Genomic DNA, 20,164 nt, shown 5'->3' with positions numbered 1-20,164 from the left:
TGGATACAACACAGTCGCGAGAGTCCAGTCCAAAGAGGATCCAAGAGACAGCAGCGAGAGTCCCGTTCACAGCGGAGCCAGCAGGAAACCATCCCAAGCGTAGGCGGACCAGCAGCGCAGAGATATCCCCAGCCGATACACAGGCGAGCAGTATGGCCACCGGATCGGACCGGACCCCCTCCACACGGGAGAGTGGGACATAGAAGAAAAAGAAAAGAAACGGCAGATCAACTGGTCTAAAAAGGGAGTCTATTTAAAGGCTAGAGTATACAAATGAGTTTTAAGGTGAGACTTAAATGCTTCTACTGAGGTGGCATCGCGAACTGTTACCGGGAGGGTATTCCAGAGTACTGGAGCCCGAACGGAAAATGCTCTATAGCCCGCAGACTTTTTTTGGGCTTTGGGAATCACTAATAAGCCGGAGTCCTTTGAACGCAGATTTCTTGCCGGGACATATGGTACAATACAATCGGCAAGATAAGATGGAGCTAGACCGTGTAGTATTTTATACGTAAGTAGTAAAACCTTAAAGTCACATCTTAAGTGCACAGGAAGCCAGTGCAGGTGAGCCAGTACAGGCGTAATGTGATCAAACTTTCTTGTTCTTGTCAAAAGTCTAGCAGCCGCATTTTGTACCAACTGTAATCTTTTAATGCTAGACATGGGGAGACCCGAAAATAATACGTTAAAGTAGTCGAGGCGAGACGTAACAAACGCATGGATAATGATCTCAGCGTCTTTAGTGGACAGAATGGAGCGAATTTTAGCGATGTTACGGAGATGAAAGAAGGCCGTTTTAGTAACGCTTTTATGTTGTTTTTGTAGCAAATTCATCTGAATATGGGTTGAAAATGATTTACAAATCATTGTATTCTGTTTATATTTACATCTAACACAATTTCCCAAGTCATATTGAAACAGGGTTTGTACATTGTAACTGTCATTTAAGTCAGTAAAAAAAAAACTTAGGAGTTCATTTCCGTTTTTGAGGTGGTCTGTTTAGTACTTTACTGAAAAAGACACTAAAAATGTACATGAAAATACACAATGTGGGATTTTCAATACTAACTATGAACAATAAAACACTGAATATTGAGAATATATGAAAGTTGCTTCTCTACTGCAGACCATCTGGATCAACATCTTTCATAATCAAGCAAGAGCAACAAAGATGTAACAAACACGGCAAAAAATAAAGGCAAAATTATATTTTAAATATAAACTTTTTCAACATAATATCACTGTTCTGCACAACTTTGTTGTAGAAATCTGACTCTGTATGACACTTGCTTTTGGGAGGTCTCAGGCTTGTTGCTGCCCCACCCACTCTGCCCGTGCCTCGTCTGCATGAAGCAGCACTTCCTATGGTTACCGTAGTAACCTGTATGTCACTCAAAAGTGCACATTCTAACCATTGGAATCATTTCTATAGTCTTAAAACATCTTCCTGTCTAATCCTAGTCACGTCCGTTGTGTCCTTGTGCAAGACACTTCACCCTTGCTCCTGATGGGTCGTGGTTAGGGTCCTTGCATGGCAGCTACCGCTATCAATGTGTGAATGTGTGTATGAATGGGTGAATGTGGAAATAGCGTCAAAGAGCTTTGAGTTTTTTGAAGGTAGAAAAGCTTTATACAAGTATAACTCATTTACCATTTTGTCACACATTCTAACTGTTTTAAATTCAACTTAAATTAAAATTTTCCTGAGGGAACTCTCCTGAACGAATCAATAAAATAAAGTACTGACTATCTATTAACATATTAGGTTTTTAGCAATTTTTTCAGGTATATTGCTCAAAGTCAAGTATTTTGATTTTTCACGCATGCTAACCTTTTGCACGCTAACGTTAGCGTGGCAGTGTTTTGCAGACATACACTTAAGACTTACATATTTTGTTACAGGCTAAGTCCTGTTAGCATTTCAGTTTGGCTTTGGCTTTTCAGCATTGCATTTTGTAATTTCTGAAAGCACTTTACGTATTACGCTTTATGTAATTAGAGCAGCTTTTTGTTAAGACGTGTTGGATCGTTATGTCTGAGTTTTGTTTACTTTATTTAATGAACGCCTATAAATATGGACTACCTTGTTCAAAACAAACCCTGTCTGGGGGAAAAAAGTAACATCCATAATCGTGATAATTGTTTGACAATTGAGTGGTAATTGAATCATAATAAAATGGTGAGATTGCACACCCCTATTGTTAAAGTCCCTGGCGGTTATTTGCTTTTGTAGTACCCAGACTCTGTGGTAATTGAGCATATGCAGTAATAGGAGCATTTATTGTATGTTTCCTATATGTTCTTAGCCAGCTGTTCATGTTTGCAGGTGTGATAGGGTTTCCCATCTACTATGTGTGCAAGAAGAGAAAGAAGCAGCGCTTTACAGCTATATCTTTTTCGACTGCCTGACGCCGGGTGCACCACAGGAGCATCTCTTCAGGGTCATCCAAGTTCCCTGGACCACCACTCACAAACAAGACCAGGAATGGGATATTGCACTTTTGCACTTTTTTTTCCCAAATCCACGCTTGACATTCATTTAATCAAACTGAGGAGAATCAGGTTTGTTGCCACCTGCACGATTGATCTACGATTGGCTGACATTTGGATGAGGTGGGACTGTGTTGAGAAGAAATGAGCACCCCGGAGAGAAGACTGGAGGTATGACAAGGAACAAAAATATCCACATTATAGTGAACAGTAATTTATGCAACAGTTGAAACTACTGTGTGTGTGTAAGTGTGCATGCCCACACCCTGCATGTCAGCACGTGTGCATCCTCATCAAAAACAAAACCAAGGTGTCGGCCTGTCGTGTTGTGCCAAAACAAACCTGCCTAAATGTGTTGCGCTAAATCTGCTCCCGTTTTACTTTTACTTATCTGTAGCAGGATGCTCATGTCCAAATGTTTTTTCTTATTGCCAAAGAATGCTGGAAGCTTTTAACCTTCCCTATCAAGCCACACACTTTAACACATTCTAGTAACATAAAAGACGTCATGTCTGTCTCGCTGAACACGCCATTGTCCTCAAACATGAAAATCCACCGCTCTATATTTGGAAACGCGTGTGTGAAATATGGAGGAAATAAAATTCCACGGTATTCACTATTGACTTCCGTGTAGAAAAGGCTAAATGTGCCCAAGAATATGAGGGCCACACTGAAAAAAAGCTATAAAAATGTTGTTCCCGATGTTTTATGATTTTTATTAAAACAGTGCCGCAAAGTGGTGAAAGAGACATGATACAAAGGAAACGAATCGGAAAATGATGAAGAAATGTTCGAATGAAGTCGAGATAGTATGAGAAATTACAAAACTGCTAAAAAAAAAAAAGGTAATATTCCAAAGACTGCACCTGGGGATAGGTTGATTGGCAACACTAAATTAGCCCTAGTGTGTGAATGTTGTCTGTCCATCTGTGTTGGCCCTGCGATGAGGTGGCGACTTGTCCAGGGTGTACTCCGCCTTCCGCCCGATTGTAGCTGAGATAGGCACCAGCGCCCCCCGCGATCCCAAAGGGAATAAGCGATAGAAAATGGATGGACGGGTTCCCCAAAAAATGTATTATAGTGTTGAAACAAATTATTCATATTGCAATATTAAGTTGTAATGCAATGAGTATGTTGTAAAGTGTTAATGTTACGGGAATAAAGGTTGGTTACAAGAATAAAGTCCTGATATTACAAGAGTAAAAGTTGGTTATGTTGGAATAAAGAATGTGACAAATGTGTTAAGAAAGTCACGTTGCAAAGAAATTAAGTTGTAATACAAAGAATACGTATGGATTCTGATAAAATAGTTTAATGTTAAATGTATTATATTGTGATTTTTTTTCTCCATTTAAAACACTTTCAAGTGTTCTGCATATCATGTAATAGTGGTTCTTTGGTCAAAATCCTGCATGGATTATGTCTAGAGAAAGTTTTCAAGCCGTTTTCTCTTCAGGATATGCCATTTTGTGGGTGGTGTTTTACATGCCTCCACTTTGACTGCATCTTCTCCCCGCCAGCCGTGTTGTAGTTTTTAGCGCTTCCACATGGAGTCTGCTGACAGATATAATTTAAGACTATACGCTACTTTGCATTAGAAACGGCAATAGCTGAGGATGCATGTGCATGTACGAGCCAGTCTGCCCCACAAGAGGGTAGAGAAAAAGAAAGAACTCGTTGACTACAGTGCGGACTACAATGGCGGAGTCGCGCATAGCTCTTCGAGTAAATATACCATATATGAATATGTCCGCTGATGTCACCGGTGTTAAAAACGGCACAAAGTGGGAAAATTCCAAACGGCTTGTTAAGAGGAAGTATGAAGAAAGGAAGGCAAAATTGTTTCTTACAATTTCTCTGTTTTAAAATTAACGAGACTTAAGCAGATCCCAAATACACAAAAACAGATATCAATAGGTAGGAAAAGTTACTTTTACATAATATTGCCCCTTTAAGTAAAACATTCGGGAGAAATATGTTACAAAAAAGATGCAATCCTTTAATAAAGTTGTAATAGTCGGGTTCAAAAGGTACTTATGTTAAAATAGATTTGTTATCTTGGGATAATATAGTCAGAATGTTACAAAAGAGGTAGTGGTTTTACAAGAATATAGTCGTAATATTACGGGGGGGAAAGGTTTGTTACAAAATAGTCTTTTTTGCGAGGTAACGATGGAATAATGTTGTCATGTTGCAAGAATTATTTTGTAATACAAAGAATAACTTGGAATGTGAGAAAAATATTTGATAATTAATGGTAGGTCAGATCAGGAAAAATATGTTGGAATAAAGAGATGCAATATTTTAATAAAGTTGTAATCTTACGAGAAAAAAAGTTTAAATACTAAAATGTAGTTGCAGACTTGCGATAATATATAGTCGTATTGTTACAAAATTATTTGTGTTACAATAATATAGTCGTAATATTATTAGAAGGAAAAAAGGTGGTTGCAAGAATAAATTCCTGATATTGTAGTCCACATTTTTCGAGAAGAAAAGTTGGTAACAATGGAAAAAAGTTGTGATACAAAGAATAAGGTCAAATGTGACAAAAATAAGTAAGTTGAGTTAAAAAAAAATCAATTAACTAATCGGTAAAAAATACATTTGAATATAATGATGCAGTCCTTCAATAACCTTGGCATGTTACGAAAATAAAGTTATAATATTCAGGGGGCGGAAAGTTGTAATAGTTAAAGTTAAAGTACCAATGATTGTTTCACACACACTAGGTGTGGTGAGATTATCCTCTGCATTTGACCCATCACCCTCACCCCCTGGGAGGTGAGGAGAGCAGTGAGCAGCAGCAGTGGACGCGCCCGGGAATAATTTTTTGTTGATTTAACCCCCAATTCCGACCCTTGATGCTGAGTGTCAAGCAGGGAGGTAATGGCTCCCATTTTTGCAGTCTTTGGTATGACTCGGCTGGGGTTTGAACTATCAACCTACCCATCTCAGGGCGGACACTCTAACTACTAGGCCACTGAGCAGTAAAACTGAGTTGTGATCTTTCAATAATATAGTCATAGTATTTTCATAAAAAATAGTCATAATTTTAGGAGATAAAGTTATGAGGGAATAAAGCCAAGGTAAAGTTATCAAGTTACAAAAACATTCTGACATCACAAGATTAAACAGTATTTGTAATATGAATAAAAAGTTACAAGGATCTCTGGTTACATTACGATTAAAGTTTGTCTACGCTCATACTATGACTTTAATCTTGTATCATTTTTCTGTTTATCTCGTAATTTCGTTTGAAAAAATAAGACAATTTTTTGTACATTATTCCCATAATTCCTGTTTTGTTGATATTTGTGTCATTTCCCATTGTGGCCCTCATGCTGTTTATCAGACCTTTTTTTTATAGGAATAAGTTCAGTGTCATGTCAATTTGAATGAAGGCTGCTGGTTTCTATTGGCTGGATGTTACCTTTTGACCGATTTTAGTTACATAATGTTTCAAGTGTGCCTTATAGCCCCCAACACTGATGCAAGGCATCAATTTGTTGATCATGTGACACCATTATTAAATATAGGGTTAATATTGACTATTATTCACTTCACAGGGTAAATTTGAATATTCATAGCATTCAGTTGTGCTGACTCTATTAATACAATCCATGGTCCCAGCTGCAACCCAAGTATGTATAATTGTACTTTTGCACATATTATTGACATGCACGTTACAGGAACCTGGACACTTCCAAGTAGATGAATGTAAACGTACTAGATTGTGGTCAGGATACTACACATTGGACACTTTCTTCCTCTAATTTGGGGTGTGCTGAAGAGTGTTTGAAATGTGGATGGAGAACTAATAAAGTGAAGTTTGTCACTCGTTTTGTGTGTACTCTTGTGATTGCAGTTTACTGTCAACAGGGGGATGTCGCGGACCACATGTCTTAGGGTTCCTGCTTCAAGCTGTTGAAAACACGCCACTCCGAGGACGGCGCAAAACTGCAAGATCGGTGTTAGCCTGTTAAGAGTGCATCCATTTTTAAATCATTTGTTTGGTAAAGAATTTAGGAACAATTTCCATTGTGGATCAATCAAGTTTGTCTAAGTCTATGTCAGGGGTGTAAAATCTACTCCCAAGTGGGCCGGACTGGTAAAATCACGACAAGATAACTTAAAAATAAAGACAACTTCAGATTGTTTTCTTTGTTTAAGCACAAATGTACAAATCATAATGTTGTTGGGGTTTTTTTTTTTTACACATAGATATGTAGCGGTTAATAAAATATTTGTCGTTATTTATTTTTTCTGAATAAATTATGCGATGACATTCATCAGTCAACTCATTGGTGTTAATTTTCAATCAAGATAAAAAAAAATATCAAAATCAAATTAAACAATGTTATTTATATAGTTTGATAATTTTCCTTGACTGATGTACTAACATCATGTGATTTATTTTGTACATATGTAGTGTTGTGTGACTATCAGAAACTAATTAGTCATTGAGAGTGGCAAGCAGGGCTCTGTCTGACACACTGGGTCCAAGGATGCAACATGAAGTCATTGCTGGCGTTTTGAGGGTGATTTATTTTCCCTTTGAGTAAATACAATAACGGGGCAACATGGTGGAAGAGGGGTAAGTGTGTCTGCCTCACAATACAAAGGTCCTGAGTAGTCCTGGGTTCAATCCTGTGCTCGTGATCTTTCTGTGTGGAGTTTGCATGTCCTCCCTGGGACTGCGTGGGTTCCCTCCGGGTACTCCGGCTTCCTCCCACTTCTAAAGACATGCACCTGGGGATAGGTTGATTGGCAACACTAAATTGGCCCTAGTGTGTGAATGTGAGTGAATGTTGTCTATCTGTGTTGGCCCTGCGATGAGGTAGCGACTTGTCCAGGGTGTACCCTGCCTTCCGCCCGACTGTAGCTGAGATAGGCTCCAGCGCCCCCCGCAACCCCAAAGGGAATAAGCGGTAGGAAAATGGATGGATGGATAAATACAATAATACATTACATGTAGATTGATTTGCGGTCAACAGAAGTAACGGCACCCTGGCTCACTCTCTCCATACAAGTCAAACAATTCACAGGCAGGTGCATTAGTCCATTATCCATCCATCCTTTTCTACTACTTATTCCCTTTGGGGTCGCGGGGGGGCGTTGGTGCCTATCTCAGCTACAATTGGGCAGAAGGTGGGGTAAACCCTGGACAAGTCACCTCCGCATCGCAGCATTAGTCGATTAGTCTTTCAGCAATCATTCAGCCCCACACACTCTCCGCCCACACACTGGTAGCCACACCCACTATCCCAGGTGACACGTGTGAAACATCCCTGCCTCTACATCAGTGGTTCTTAACCTTGTTGGAGGTACCGAACCCCACCTGTTTCATATGCGTATTCACCGAACCCTCCTTTAGTGAAAAATAAAATTTGGTATTTTTTTTTCAAATTCAAGACAGTTAAATGTTTTTGGTAACCCTTTAGTATGGGGAACATATTCTATGTAACAAATACTTAATTTAGAGTTTTTTTGGACACTATTCTATGTAACAAATACTTAATTTAGAGTTTTTTTGGACACTAGGGGAACATATTTTAAGTAACAAAGACTGAATTTAGAGTTGCTTGGTTAGGGTTAGGGTTAGAGGGTTAGGGTTATAATAAGGCCATGCCAAATAAGGCATTAATAAGTACTTAATAATGACTAGTTAAGAGCCAATATGTTACTAATTTGCATGTTAATAAGCAACTAATTAATGGTGAATATGTTCCCCATACTAAAGTGTTACAATGTTTTTTTACTGGTGCACAAAATAAACCGTGCATGAATATCACCTTGTTCAAAGAACAAAACCAAAACAGTGCATAAACCCACAACAAATTACACACCTGCAAATCAATGTGACTTCTGCTGTTGCCGTATCCGCAATAAGCCGATAGGGAGAAGTTTGTTTTTACTCGATGAGTCGGGTGCGTCTTGACCTCCGCCGAACCCCTGAGCTCGACTCACCAAACCCCTAGGGTTCGATCAAACCCAGATTAAGAACCACTGCTCTACATGTAGCATCTACAAAGATCCAAAAAATTGCTACTGCGACATCCAGTGGACACTTTTAGAACAGCAGTTTTTTTCATTCAAACATTTAAGGTAAATTTTTATGCTTAACAAAACTCTTCCCATGGATCGGATAAAACTTGTTCGTGGGCTTGAACTGGCTCTCGGGCCGTACGTTTGACACCCCTGCTCTAAGTTGTCCAAGACCTCTACCGTGGGCGAACACAAGTTTAAGAGTCGTAATTAACATCCAATCAAATCCCCTTGATCCGCACAAGTGTTTTACAAATATTTTAATTTGGGACAAATATAGAGTTTTATTTGTTAAATATGTTCTCCTAAATTTATCCGTTGGTGTTGTTTTTTCATATTACCATAACAATAAAAATATGTGAACAAAGCAAGCAAATATCGGACCTCCTGTCAGTCAAACATGACCGGAAGTAAGCCGAACGAAAGGTGCAGCGGTGCACGCTCTCATTGGCTGTAGCACAAAGTAAGACCCGCCCTCATAGCCTGCGACAGCAAAGGCGAGAAGACCAACTGAACTACTAACTACTCCGGCGACCTGCCAAGCGGCTACACTCGCCGTGACGTGTCTCCGTGGGACTACTACTTAACAATGGAGACCAGACAACAAGGTCAGTCGATGTTTTTACGTTTCATTGTTCCATTCATACCCGGCTTTTTTCAGTAGAACTTGCTATTCATACCTTGGCTGCAGAGCATGACCGCACCTTGTCAAGATGTCCACTAAAAAGTAGGACTATATTTCCTCTTTGACAGTGGACAATTGTGGCCAGTGTGTGCGGTCACTTAAATGGCTATTTTTCTTTGCCTAATAACTTTTGAGTTAGTCCAGATAAACTGGTTCCATACGTTTCTCGAAGCACAGGTAACCTGAAGTGACGTTGCAACACGGTGACTACTTTTTTGTCGTTTATTCCATAAGCCTGGAATTGGATAGCGTTTCCAGGGTTTAATATGTCTAGTTTTGTCTCCTAATTCATAATGAAGGCCTTTTTCTCAACGAAGGAATTGATGCTTGTCTTAAGAAACAATGCGTGCATTTCTAATAGATAAATAAATTGTTGAAAATTATTTTTGATGCTATTTGGGTTGCTTTTTAGCTCAGTGGCCATGTGGTTAGAGTGTCCGCCCTGAGACTGGAAGGTCGTGAGTTCAAACCCCGGCCGAGTCACACCAAAGACTATAAAAATGGTACATATTACCTCCCTGCTTGGCACTCAGCATCAAGGGTTGGAATTGGGGGTTAAATCACCAAAAGGATTCCCGAGCACAGCCACCGCTGCTGCTCACTGCTCCCCTCACCTCCCAGGGGGTGGAACAGTGGTTCTTAACCTTTTTTCAGTGATGTACCCCCTGTGAACATTTGTTTTAATTCAAGTACCCCCTAATCAGAGCAAAGCATTTTTGGTTGAAAAAAAAAAAAGAGATAAAGAAGTAAAATACAGCACTATGTCATCAATTTCTGATTTATTAAATTGTATAACAGCGCAAAAAATTGCTCATTCGTAGTGGTCTTTCTTGAACTATATGGGAAAAAAAGATATAAAAATAACTAAAAACTTGTTGAAAAATAAACAAGTGATTCAATTATAAATAAAGATTTCTACACATAGAAGTAATCATCAACTTAAAGTGCCCTCTTTGGGGATTGTAATAGAGATCCATCTGGATTCATGAAATTAATTATAAACATTTCTTCACAAAAAAAGAAATCTTTAAAGGGGAACATTATCACCAGACCTATGTAAGCGTCAAATATATACATTGATGTTTCAGAAAAAAGACCATATATTTTTTTAACCGATTTCCGAACTCTAAATGGGTGAATTTTGGCGAATTAAACGCCTTTCAATTTATCGCTCTCGGAGCGATGACGTCAGAACGTGACGTCACCTAAGTAGTCAACGCCATTTTCTCCACCACATTACACGCAGCAAGTCAAATCAGCTCTGTTATTTTCCGTTTTTTTTTACTGTTTTCCGGTACCGTGGAGACATTATGCCTCGTCGGTGTGTTGTCGGAGGGTGTAACAACACGATCAGGGACGGATTCAAGTTGATTTACGTAGAATGTGCATTGATTAGCATGGCATGCTAATCGATGCTAACATGCTATTTAGTCTAGCTGTATGTACATATTGCAGCATTATGCCTCATTTGTAGCTATATTTGCATCCAACCTTTCCCTCCACCCACATTTAATGCCAAACAAACACATACCAATCGACAGATTTAAGTTGCTCCAGTGTCAAGAGATGCGAAAGTCCCTCGTTGGGTTTTTAACGGCGGAACTACGACACAGATGGCACAGAGATGGCAAGAATGTCTGGATATCTTGCAATACTCAAATCAGATGCATTCCCAACGATAAAGTAAACAAAATCACAAAGGTGAGTTTTGTTGATCTTGTTAACTTATGTGCTAATCAGACATATTTGGTCGCGGCATGACTGCCAGCTAATCGATGCTAACATGCTATTTAGGCCAGCTGTATGTACATTTGAAACTATATTTACATCCAGAGTTTCCTTCCACCCACATTTAATGCGAAACAAACACTTATCAATCGACGGATTTAAGTTGCTCCAGTGTCAATGCAAAAGTCATGATCGTTTGGTCCGCACATTTTACCGGCGATGCTAATAAGGCAGACGTGCATGGCCGAATAGCGTCAATAGCTATTCGCTCAATAGCTTCAGATTCTTCTTCAATTTCGTTTTCGCTATCTGCCTACATACTCCAACCATCCGTTTCAATACATGCGAAATCTGTTGAATCGCTTAAACCGCTGAAATCCGAGTCTGAATCCGAGCTAATGTCGCTATATCTTGCTGTGGTATCCATCTGTTTGTATTGGCATCGCTATGTGGCGTCACAGGAAAATGGACAGTGGTTTTGCAAATAGCGAAAATCAAGCACTTCAAAGCTTTTTTTAGGGATATTCCGGGACGGGTAAAATAAAAATAAAAACTCAGAAAAATAAAATAAGCCACTGGGAACTGATTTTTATTGGTTTAACCCTTCTGAAATTGTGATAATGTTCCCCTTTAACATCAATATTTATGGAACATGTCTACAAAAAATCTAGCTGTCAACACTGAATATTGCATTGTTGCATTTCTTTTCACAGTTTATGAACTTACATTCATATTTTGTTGAAGTATTATTCAATAAATATTTTAAAAAGGATTTTTAAAATGTTGCTATTTTTAGAATATTTTTGAAAAATCTCACGTACCCCTTGGTATACCTTCAAGTACCCCCAGGGGTACGTGTACCCCCATTTGAGAACCACTGGGGTGGAACAAGGAGATGGGTCAAATGCAGAGGGTAATTTCACCACACCTGGTGTGTGTGTTACTGACTATCAGTGGTACTTTTACATTTTTGTATCTGAAACGATACCCAAAGCGCTTTTACATAAAAGATTACGATTAAAAATATTTTTTGCAAACCAGTAATTATAATCCGCAAGTAATGTGCCATTGTTGAGTGTCTGTACTGTCTGGAGATCGGCAGACTTACAACGTTATACTCTTCCATATCAGTAGGTGGCAGCAGGTAGTTAATTGCTTTGTTGATGTCGGAAACAGCGGGAGGCAGTGTGCAGTTTAAAAAAGGTATCTAATGCTTAAACAAAAAATAAACAAAAGGTGAGTGCCCCTAAAAAAAGGTATTGAAGCTTAGGGAAGGCTATGCAGAATGAAACTAAAACTGAACTGGCTACAAAGTGAACAAAAACAGAATGCTGGACGACAGCAAATACTTATTGTGCAGCAGAGACGGCGTCCACAAAGTACATCCAAACATGACATGACAATGTCCGCACAAAGAAAGATAAAAACAACTGAAATATTCTTTTTGATTGCTAAAACAAAGCAGGTTTGGGGAATAGCGGTCAAGGAAGACATGAAACTGCTACAGGAAAATACCAAATAATGACAAAAAGCCACCAAAACAGGAGCGCAAGACAAGAACTAAAACGCTATAAACCGGAAAACAGCAAAAAAGTCGTGACGTGATGTGACAGGTCGTGACAATACACCTACTTTGAGACAAGAGCTATAGTGATGCATAATTGGTTATGGTTTAAAGTCCATCAATCCATCCTTTTTCTACCGCTTGTCCCTTTTGGGGTCGTTGGTGGTGCTGGAGCCCATCTCAGCTGCATTCAGGTGGAAGACTGGGCACACCCTGGACAAGTCTCCACCTCATCAAGTCATATCCAACTATTCCGACGAAAACTTGTTATTGTCACTATTGGCTGCCGAGTTTCATTTTTTAATGATTTCTGCCGGTGGTGTGCCTCCGTATTTTTTCAATGAAAAAAATGTGCCTTGGCTCAAAAAAGGTTGAAAAACACTGAACTAGATACATCAGGAGCAAGGTGGGTTAAGGGTCTTGCCCAAAGGCACAAGGGCCATTACTAGGGTGGCGTAGGTTAGATACAAACCTCAAGTTTGTGGCACGGCCGCTCTACCATCTAAGCCACTCTGCCAGGTAGTCAGATGGACGTTAGTTTATTGGCATTTTTTTACATTCCATTTTCTCCCTGCCAGTGTGTAAACAGTCCACCTGGTTCTGGTCCAAACATTTCTATTTGGCACTTAAATGAATGGTCATATTGTACTTTGTTCAGGTTGAGCTTGAGTTGCTTTTACAGCCAGTATGACCAACCCCAGGCCTCTGATTTAGCTACAACACATGACCAGATTGGAATCTTGTGACCAGAGCTATTCAAGGCCAGACAAAAAGAGGAGCAAGAAGACAGATGAGTGTTTTGGACGTATGCCTTTTATCTGGTATTTGGTCAAATAAAAATGGACGTGACAGGTTTGACTTGCACACTTGTTTCTTATGTTTAAGATATTCTTTAGAAGTGTCTGCATGTGTTATAACCCCACACTTTACACAATATGACCACTTTACTTTTACCCGGAAGTCAAATGTGAAAGTAACACGTTGGATGATTTGCTACAGTTGTTGTCAATTCCTGCATCATTTGTTTTAGTACCACCAAAGATATTCCACAAATTTTTCATTCGCTTTCCTTTTCAACCAGGTAAATACTCATTGAGGTTAAAAATCGCTTTTACAAGAGTGACCTGGCCAAGAAGGTAGTAAAAACAAGTTACATCAATACAAAGAACAACAAAAAGCAGGATCAATCACATACTATACATACAAGCACAAATTACTTACAACATAGACATAAAAACACCCAATAGGTTAAAAAAAATGACTCAATAAAAACTATTTAAAAACCATTACAGTGCCCAATAGAAACAGCTTCTCAATCTTTTAAACTGTGCTGAAATTCCCCCCAAAGTGATGAGTTCAGGTAGCCTGAAATCAGTTTTGTAATTAATTCCATGTCCATGGAGCATCAAATCTGAAGTCTTTTTATTTTTACCAAGTGTTAGCTCCAGAAATCAACACGCCAACAATGTCCTGTGACCAAAAAGGGATTTATAAATGAAAAAACATCCATCAAGAAAATCTACAGACTGACCAAGATGGACAGATTGCCTTTGCATGCAAAGTGCAATGATGGACTTATTACATGGATTTATTACTAAATGTTGCCACATTCAGTAATAAAACGTAAGCCACATTAATACAGTTTTTTCAAAAAAGTGTTTGGCGCATTTGTAAAAACAAGTCTCCATTAAAATATAGCAAAGGCATTTCCTAACTTGTAAAGAAAAACAGGACTTGTTTCTGAAGAGAAAAAACTGTTTAATTTTAAGTTTAGGTACAGTACATGTTTTTCTATTTGAGATTCAAAAGACAAGTTCTTATCATTACTGATCCCAGAGTACTTTTTATCTTGGGGCCAGTTCAAGTTTAGCCTTATGAGTAGTTGATACTTTTGAAATGTTCAATGGTAGTCATTTGCCATTATCTAACCCTCCAGGATTTTACCCCAGTTGTGTCCAAGTGTTTCCATGCAGAAGATTGTGAGATTCCTTCTAAAGTGATGCATGCTCAGCGAGTCACAAATACGTTTGCGTATCTCTTGTTACACACATGTAGGAGTAGCATAAAGGAGGTGCGTGTTTTGCCAGAACACTGGCTCCAATTTGAAAGCAACGCGTCTATCCTCAGTGCGAAGACGCTTCGAAGATACTAATCCTTACCACTTTGTTTCTTCTATGTAACATTATCACTGGAAGAAAATGAATGGCGACGCATGCTACACACACACACACACACACACACACACACACACAGAGCAGGACAACACAAGAAGCTAACCACTAAAGCTTTAATGTAAAGTAGGGATGATCCATCCAGATGTCGATACATTTGATACCTGGTGTAGTATCAGTATATAAACAATACAAAAGTGTTTGGATTGACCTTTTTCTTGTTCTTACAAAATAGTTTTTTGGTGTTTTTTTCATTGTCTACAAACCTAGAGAGGAAAAGGGTGTAACAAAATGAAAATTTCATATCACAGTCATTGTGACCAAAATTATCATAGTTATCATTATTATTGCGGTATTGTTGAATGTGCTCAAAAAGTACTACTACACACACTGAAATCTTTTGACCAATAAATATTTTCAGATAACTAAAATAAATAGAAACACTGTTAGAAACCCCACTGTGTTTATTTTGCTTCACTAATAGTGGTTTAGTCTTGGTTTTAATGGCTAAGCTGTTATTGTTTTAATTATTAGTTTGTACTGTATGGCCCTGCGATGAGTTGGCGACGTGTCCAGGGTGTACCTTGCCTTCGGCCCAAATGCAGCTTAGATAGGCTCCAGCACCCCTCGCGACAGTGATAGGGACAATCGGTACAAAATGGATGGATGGATGAGTTTGTAGTGTAGCACTTTCAAATTTATTTAAATGAAAAGTGCGTAACAAAAAAAATTGATAATTATTTCTGCCGCGCATTGTTTCCTACTCTTGAACGCACCGTAAAAAAGACATCTGCTTTTTTTCCTCAATCAAAAAAAATTAAGGAACACTAATAAAGCACAACTTGTAGATTCAATGTACACAATTGAATAGCTTAGTTGATCAGACAGCAATGTTTTTATAAATTGGGGTGTATCGTTTCTTGATTGTAAAATACGTGAATGATTCTTGTTTTCATGTGAGCATTAAAGCTAGCAAACCAGCGCCAGTCAGTCCATGAGTTTATCAAAATACAGTTATCAATAAAGTTTTAATTTAAAGAAGTAATACTAACCGTCGGGAGTTTTACCGCTGTTATCATTCTGACCATTTATCGCAAATTTTGTGGGTTTGAACCAGAAATTAATGAATTACCTTACCTGGTGCTTGTGTATTAATTAAAAATTATTCTGACATTCCCTTTAGAATTTCCTCTGACTGCTACAGTGTCAGTTAAGTTAGCTTAACTTTTTATTTGTCTCCTTTGCTGAGCGCTGCCCTTGTCTGCTGGCTGCAGAGTCTCGGGGAAAGGACTGGGGCAGCGTGGGCCCTGGAGAGGAATGGGTTAACCCCACAATGCACCAGGCAGAGCAGGGTAATACTACTGAGCAGAAACATCGTAAGAAAATAAAGGCTTCCCAAACATGAACGATTAAATCAGGGGTTTGGGGCCAATTCACGCTGCAGTTGCAATGTTGAATTCTACGATGTAGAAAGAACAATACCTGCAATAAAAATGGCAGCACAGCAAACAAATTGAGCAACACAAAGAATAACTTCCTGTAAGCAAGCGAAAGTGTCACTGACATCCTCCTGGGGAACTCAACAATGTCAAAATGTAAAATTTTTACATTGAATTTGAAAGTTTTAATACAATAGCCCAGGGTCACTATGGTAGAAGAAGTTAACAAATATAGTCACATGGTTAAAATGTGATTCTCAATTCAGCCCCCAGGTAAATGGAGTTTGAGACACCTGGAATCCAGGAATCATCATTATCAGTCACAGGGGAAAATATTAGTTTACCTTATTAGTTTAATGCAGGTAAGCAATTCTGGTTGGTCTCTGAATTGTTTGTAAACAGATACAACCTTTGGTGAAGGAAACAATAAACCAATAAAAAATTCCACATATGCTAACATCTCGTGTGAAATTCACATTGTAGGGGGAAATACTAAAAAGCACATTTTGCCCACTCTTTATGAATTAATTTATTTATTTTTATGTGGCCGACTTAAATTTTCAGCCAAATCTACGCCACGGCGAACGTAAAAAATTTACTTTACCACTTTTACATGTGCTACATGCACAATACGCCAGTGATGGTGCTTTTGTCGGGAGGTGCCAATTGATGCGGGGGAAAATGCAAAGAAACAGTCATGTTTTTACTTTTGTAAAATGCTCAGTTTGTCTTTACCTTTTATGCTGTCTACTTTCAGTTTCTTCAGCAGCCCGTTTAGGCAGCAAACACAAACAGTACTCTTGTCTACCTACAGTACGAGTTTTGTTTCTTTGACTTTTAGTTTAGGTGAGAACTTCAACCTAAAATCACACGTAATTAGTCACACAGAACACACAAAGTTCTGTGTACAGTAAAGACAGAAAGTGACAATATTGAGACCACTATGCTACTTAGTTGTCACTGTCCATTACATAAAAGCAGATATTTTTCACACCTTTTTTATCCTTCATGATGATCAACTTGTCACTTTTCTTTTCTTTTCTTTGACACACTGCCCTCAGAAGAACCTACCTCAAGCTTGGGAGACATCTTGAATGGGAACAACTTAATCGTTTATCAGTGTGTCGTAAACATTGAGAATTAGCTATATAAAATAATTGTGCCACGTCGTAAAAATCCTATTTGATGACATTTTGGTATTAAAAAAAAAGATTTCATACTTTGATATGACTGTGCAGGCTTGACAATAAGCAAGACTGCCTCCTCTGGTGAGGAGGTGACTAGCAGGTGCTCAGATTACAATCAGATGTTTCAAAACGGTGTACTTTCCAATCCTCCCGGATTTTTCGGGAGACTCCCTAAATTCAGCGCCTTCCCCGAAAACCTCCCGGGACAAATTTCTCCCGAAATTCAGGCGCAGCTGGAGACCACGCCCCCTCCAGCTCCATGCGAACCTAAGTGAGGACAGCCTGTTTTCACATCCGCTTTCCCACAATATAAACAGCGTGTCTGCCCAATGACGTTATAGCAGTACAATGATCGAGGGCGAGTTCTTGATATCTTACGTGGGTTTATTGTTAGGCAGTTTCATTAACGTCCTCCCAGTGCGCTAACAACACACATCAACAGCAGTCAGGTTTTTGTCTCCCGTAAAGCAGTTAGTCTGCCGTAAACAGCAATGTTGTGACTCTCTTAAACAGGACAATACTGCCATCTACTGTACATGCATATGTGACGGTAACATCTATGGCTGTTAGAGAGTGCAGTGCACAGCTGCGCACACAACAAGGAGACAAAGCAGAAGAACGAGGAACATACAGCCGCGGCGACACCGACGACGAGTAAGATGAAGAAATACGCTTGTAAGTTCCAAGCCGTAGCTGCGATTGGACCTGGATAGCCTCCGGGAAGAAGTAGTGGACTACCAAGTGTTGGCAGTGAAGATCTTCCTCAGGAAGCAAAGATTGACCGGTTTTGGGCCATGCCAGGGAAAGATGGAAGATTCCAGACTCTAGTGCATTTGATGAAAGCACTTTTGTGCGTGCCACACAGCAATGCATCATCAGAAGGTGTTCAGCATGGTTAGAAAAATAGTGACAGAGAATAGAACAAAGATGGACAATTCAACCCTTAACTCAACAATGAGTAGATGAGTGTTATGTGTGTATATGTGGAAATAAATGAACACCGAAATTCAAGTATATCTTTTTTTTGTGTGTGTGTGTGTGTGTGTGTGTGTGTGTGTGTGTGTGTGTGTGTGTGTGTGTGTGTGTGTGTGTGTGTGTGTGTGTGTGTGTGTGTGTGTGTGTATATGTATGTGTATATATATATATATATATATATATATATATATATATATATATATATATATATATATATATAAATGAAATACTTGACTTGGTGAATTCTAGCTGCAAATATACTCCTCCCCTCTTAACCACGCCCCCACCTCCCGAAATCGGAGGTCTCAAGGTTGGTAAGTATGCAAAATGGTGATAACTACGAAGCTTTGGCGTGTCACTCCAACGACTGGGACTTGTAGATAGGTGAACAAAGGAAGAAGTGGTAAAGTAGCAGGATGCAGTAGTTTTGGAAACTTGCTTGTAGTTAGCGTCCATGTTTTGTAATTTAGTGTAAAAAGACAGGGTGCTAGTAGTGAAATACAAGTGTGAATAATAATCCTTTACTCCTCTGCTGCATCAAGACACAAGACGTCTCTCATCAGGTACACTTTATCATAACTTTCATTCTCACCTTTTTATGAGCATATTTGTCATCTTCATTTCTCACATGTTTGCCTCTGACTTGATGAGTCATTTTTTATGTGATGAAGCGGTTTCGTGCAAAAACAAATGGTTTCTGTTTCACTTGTGTGCGCGTGCGTGCGTGCGAGGTTGCGAGAACAACATAATCCATGTCTGTTAATCCAGATTAGAGCCACATTCACACATTACGTAACAGTCTTGTCTAAAATGCAAACTAGGGCAAGGAGAAGTTCAGAAATATTCTTTGGCAACAATCGAAAAAACTAAAAGAATATTTCAAAAGACAACAACATGCAGCAATCCAAAACAAATAAAAAATAGTTTTTTCCAGAATTTTTCTTTTTTTTTTTTTTTTTTTTTTTAGGGGTGGCCTTGCCACTACAATATGAAGTATAAACAATAAAACATTGAACATTTAGAGTATGTGAACAATTTATACCTTGTTTACTTTCCTCTTTAAAATGTTGTAATCCATCAGAAATATCCATCCATCCATTTTCTATAGATGTCCCTCAAGCAACTGAAATTCGCCAAACATATCGAGGTGTGGAGAGTGTTTGGCATATTATTAACCACCAGGTCAAGTAAATGGGTTAAATGGGTGTATTTTTGAATTGTGTATGGTACTCTTAGACATTTTTTTATAATGTCCACAGAGTTCAGTGAGCAAGTTGTGTGTTTTTGTATCACATCTTTTAATGTTCTGTGTTGGTTTTTGATTGATTAGATCATGAGTTGGAAAGGTTGTCTAAATTAGTACCTTTTTATATTGAGTCTGAGCAAGACATATTCCTGTAGTGTATATAGTCAATAGTATTTGCTGTGGACCTTACCTATCGGGTGGCAGACTACATTTCAGTATCTCCTAATTCATTTAAACTTGGGACAATTCATGGGAAGTAGTTTTGCGACCAGTGACCTGAATTAAAGGCCTACTGAAATGAGATTTTCTCATTTAAACGGGGATAGCAGGTCCATTCTATGTGTCATACTTGATCATTTCGTTATATTGCCATATTTTTGCTGAAAGGATTTAGTAGAGAACATCGACGATAAAGTTGGTAACTTTTGGTGCTGATAAAAATGCCTCACCTTTACCGGAAGTCGCAGACGATGACGTCACAAGGCTTAGGGCTCCTCACGTCCTCACATTGTTTTTAATGCGAGCCTCCAGCAGCAAGAGCTATTCGGACCGAGAAAGCGACAATTTCCCCATTAATTTGAGCGAGGATGAAAGATTTGTGGATGATGATATTGATAGCAAAGGACTAGAA

The 20,164-nt window shown here is 38.8% G+C and overlaps 2 protein-coding genes across 7 annotated transcripts in view; both read left to right on the top strand.

The window, feature by feature from the left end:
• The window catches only part of rnf217 (ring finger protein 217), a 29,739-nt gene extending 23,406 nt beyond the window's left edge, over window positions 1–6,333 (top strand). The window contains exon 7 of the mRNA XM_061901182.1: window positions 2,327–6,333. Coding sequence (XP_061757166.1) covers window positions 2,327–2,409 — 83 coding nt within the window. The 3' untranslated portion in view covers window positions 2,410–6,333. The remainder of the gene's footprint in view (window positions 1–2,326) is intronic.
• A 2,655-nt stretch (window positions 6,334–8,988) lies between these two features.
• Window positions 8,989–20,164, top strand: part of tpd52l1 (tpd52 like 1) — a 27,619-nt gene continuing 16,443 nt past the window's right edge. For 5 of the 6 annotated variants that reach the window (XM_061901176.1, XM_061901173.1, XM_061901172.1 and 2 more), the window contains exon 1: window positions 8,989–9,146. In XM_061901176.1, the coding sequence (XP_061757160.1) occupies window positions 9,128–9,146 (19 nt within the window). In that variant the 5' untranslated portion in view covers window positions 8,989–9,127. Of the gene's footprint in view, window positions 9,147–13,227; window positions 13,368–20,164 lie in introns of those variants that run through there. The other variant, XM_061901171.1, reaches the window with a different exon arrangement.

This window comes from Nerophis ophidion, linkage group LG05 (genome assembly GCF_033978795.1).
Source record: "Nerophis ophidion isolate RoL-2023_Sa linkage group LG05, RoL_Noph_v1.0, whole genome shotgun sequence".
NCBI lineage: Eukaryota > Metazoa > Chordata > Actinopteri > Syngnathiformes > Syngnathidae > Nerophis > Nerophis ophidion.
Note: the sequence above shows the minus strand (reverse complement) of the source record. Positions and strands in the feature narration are given on the sequence as shown.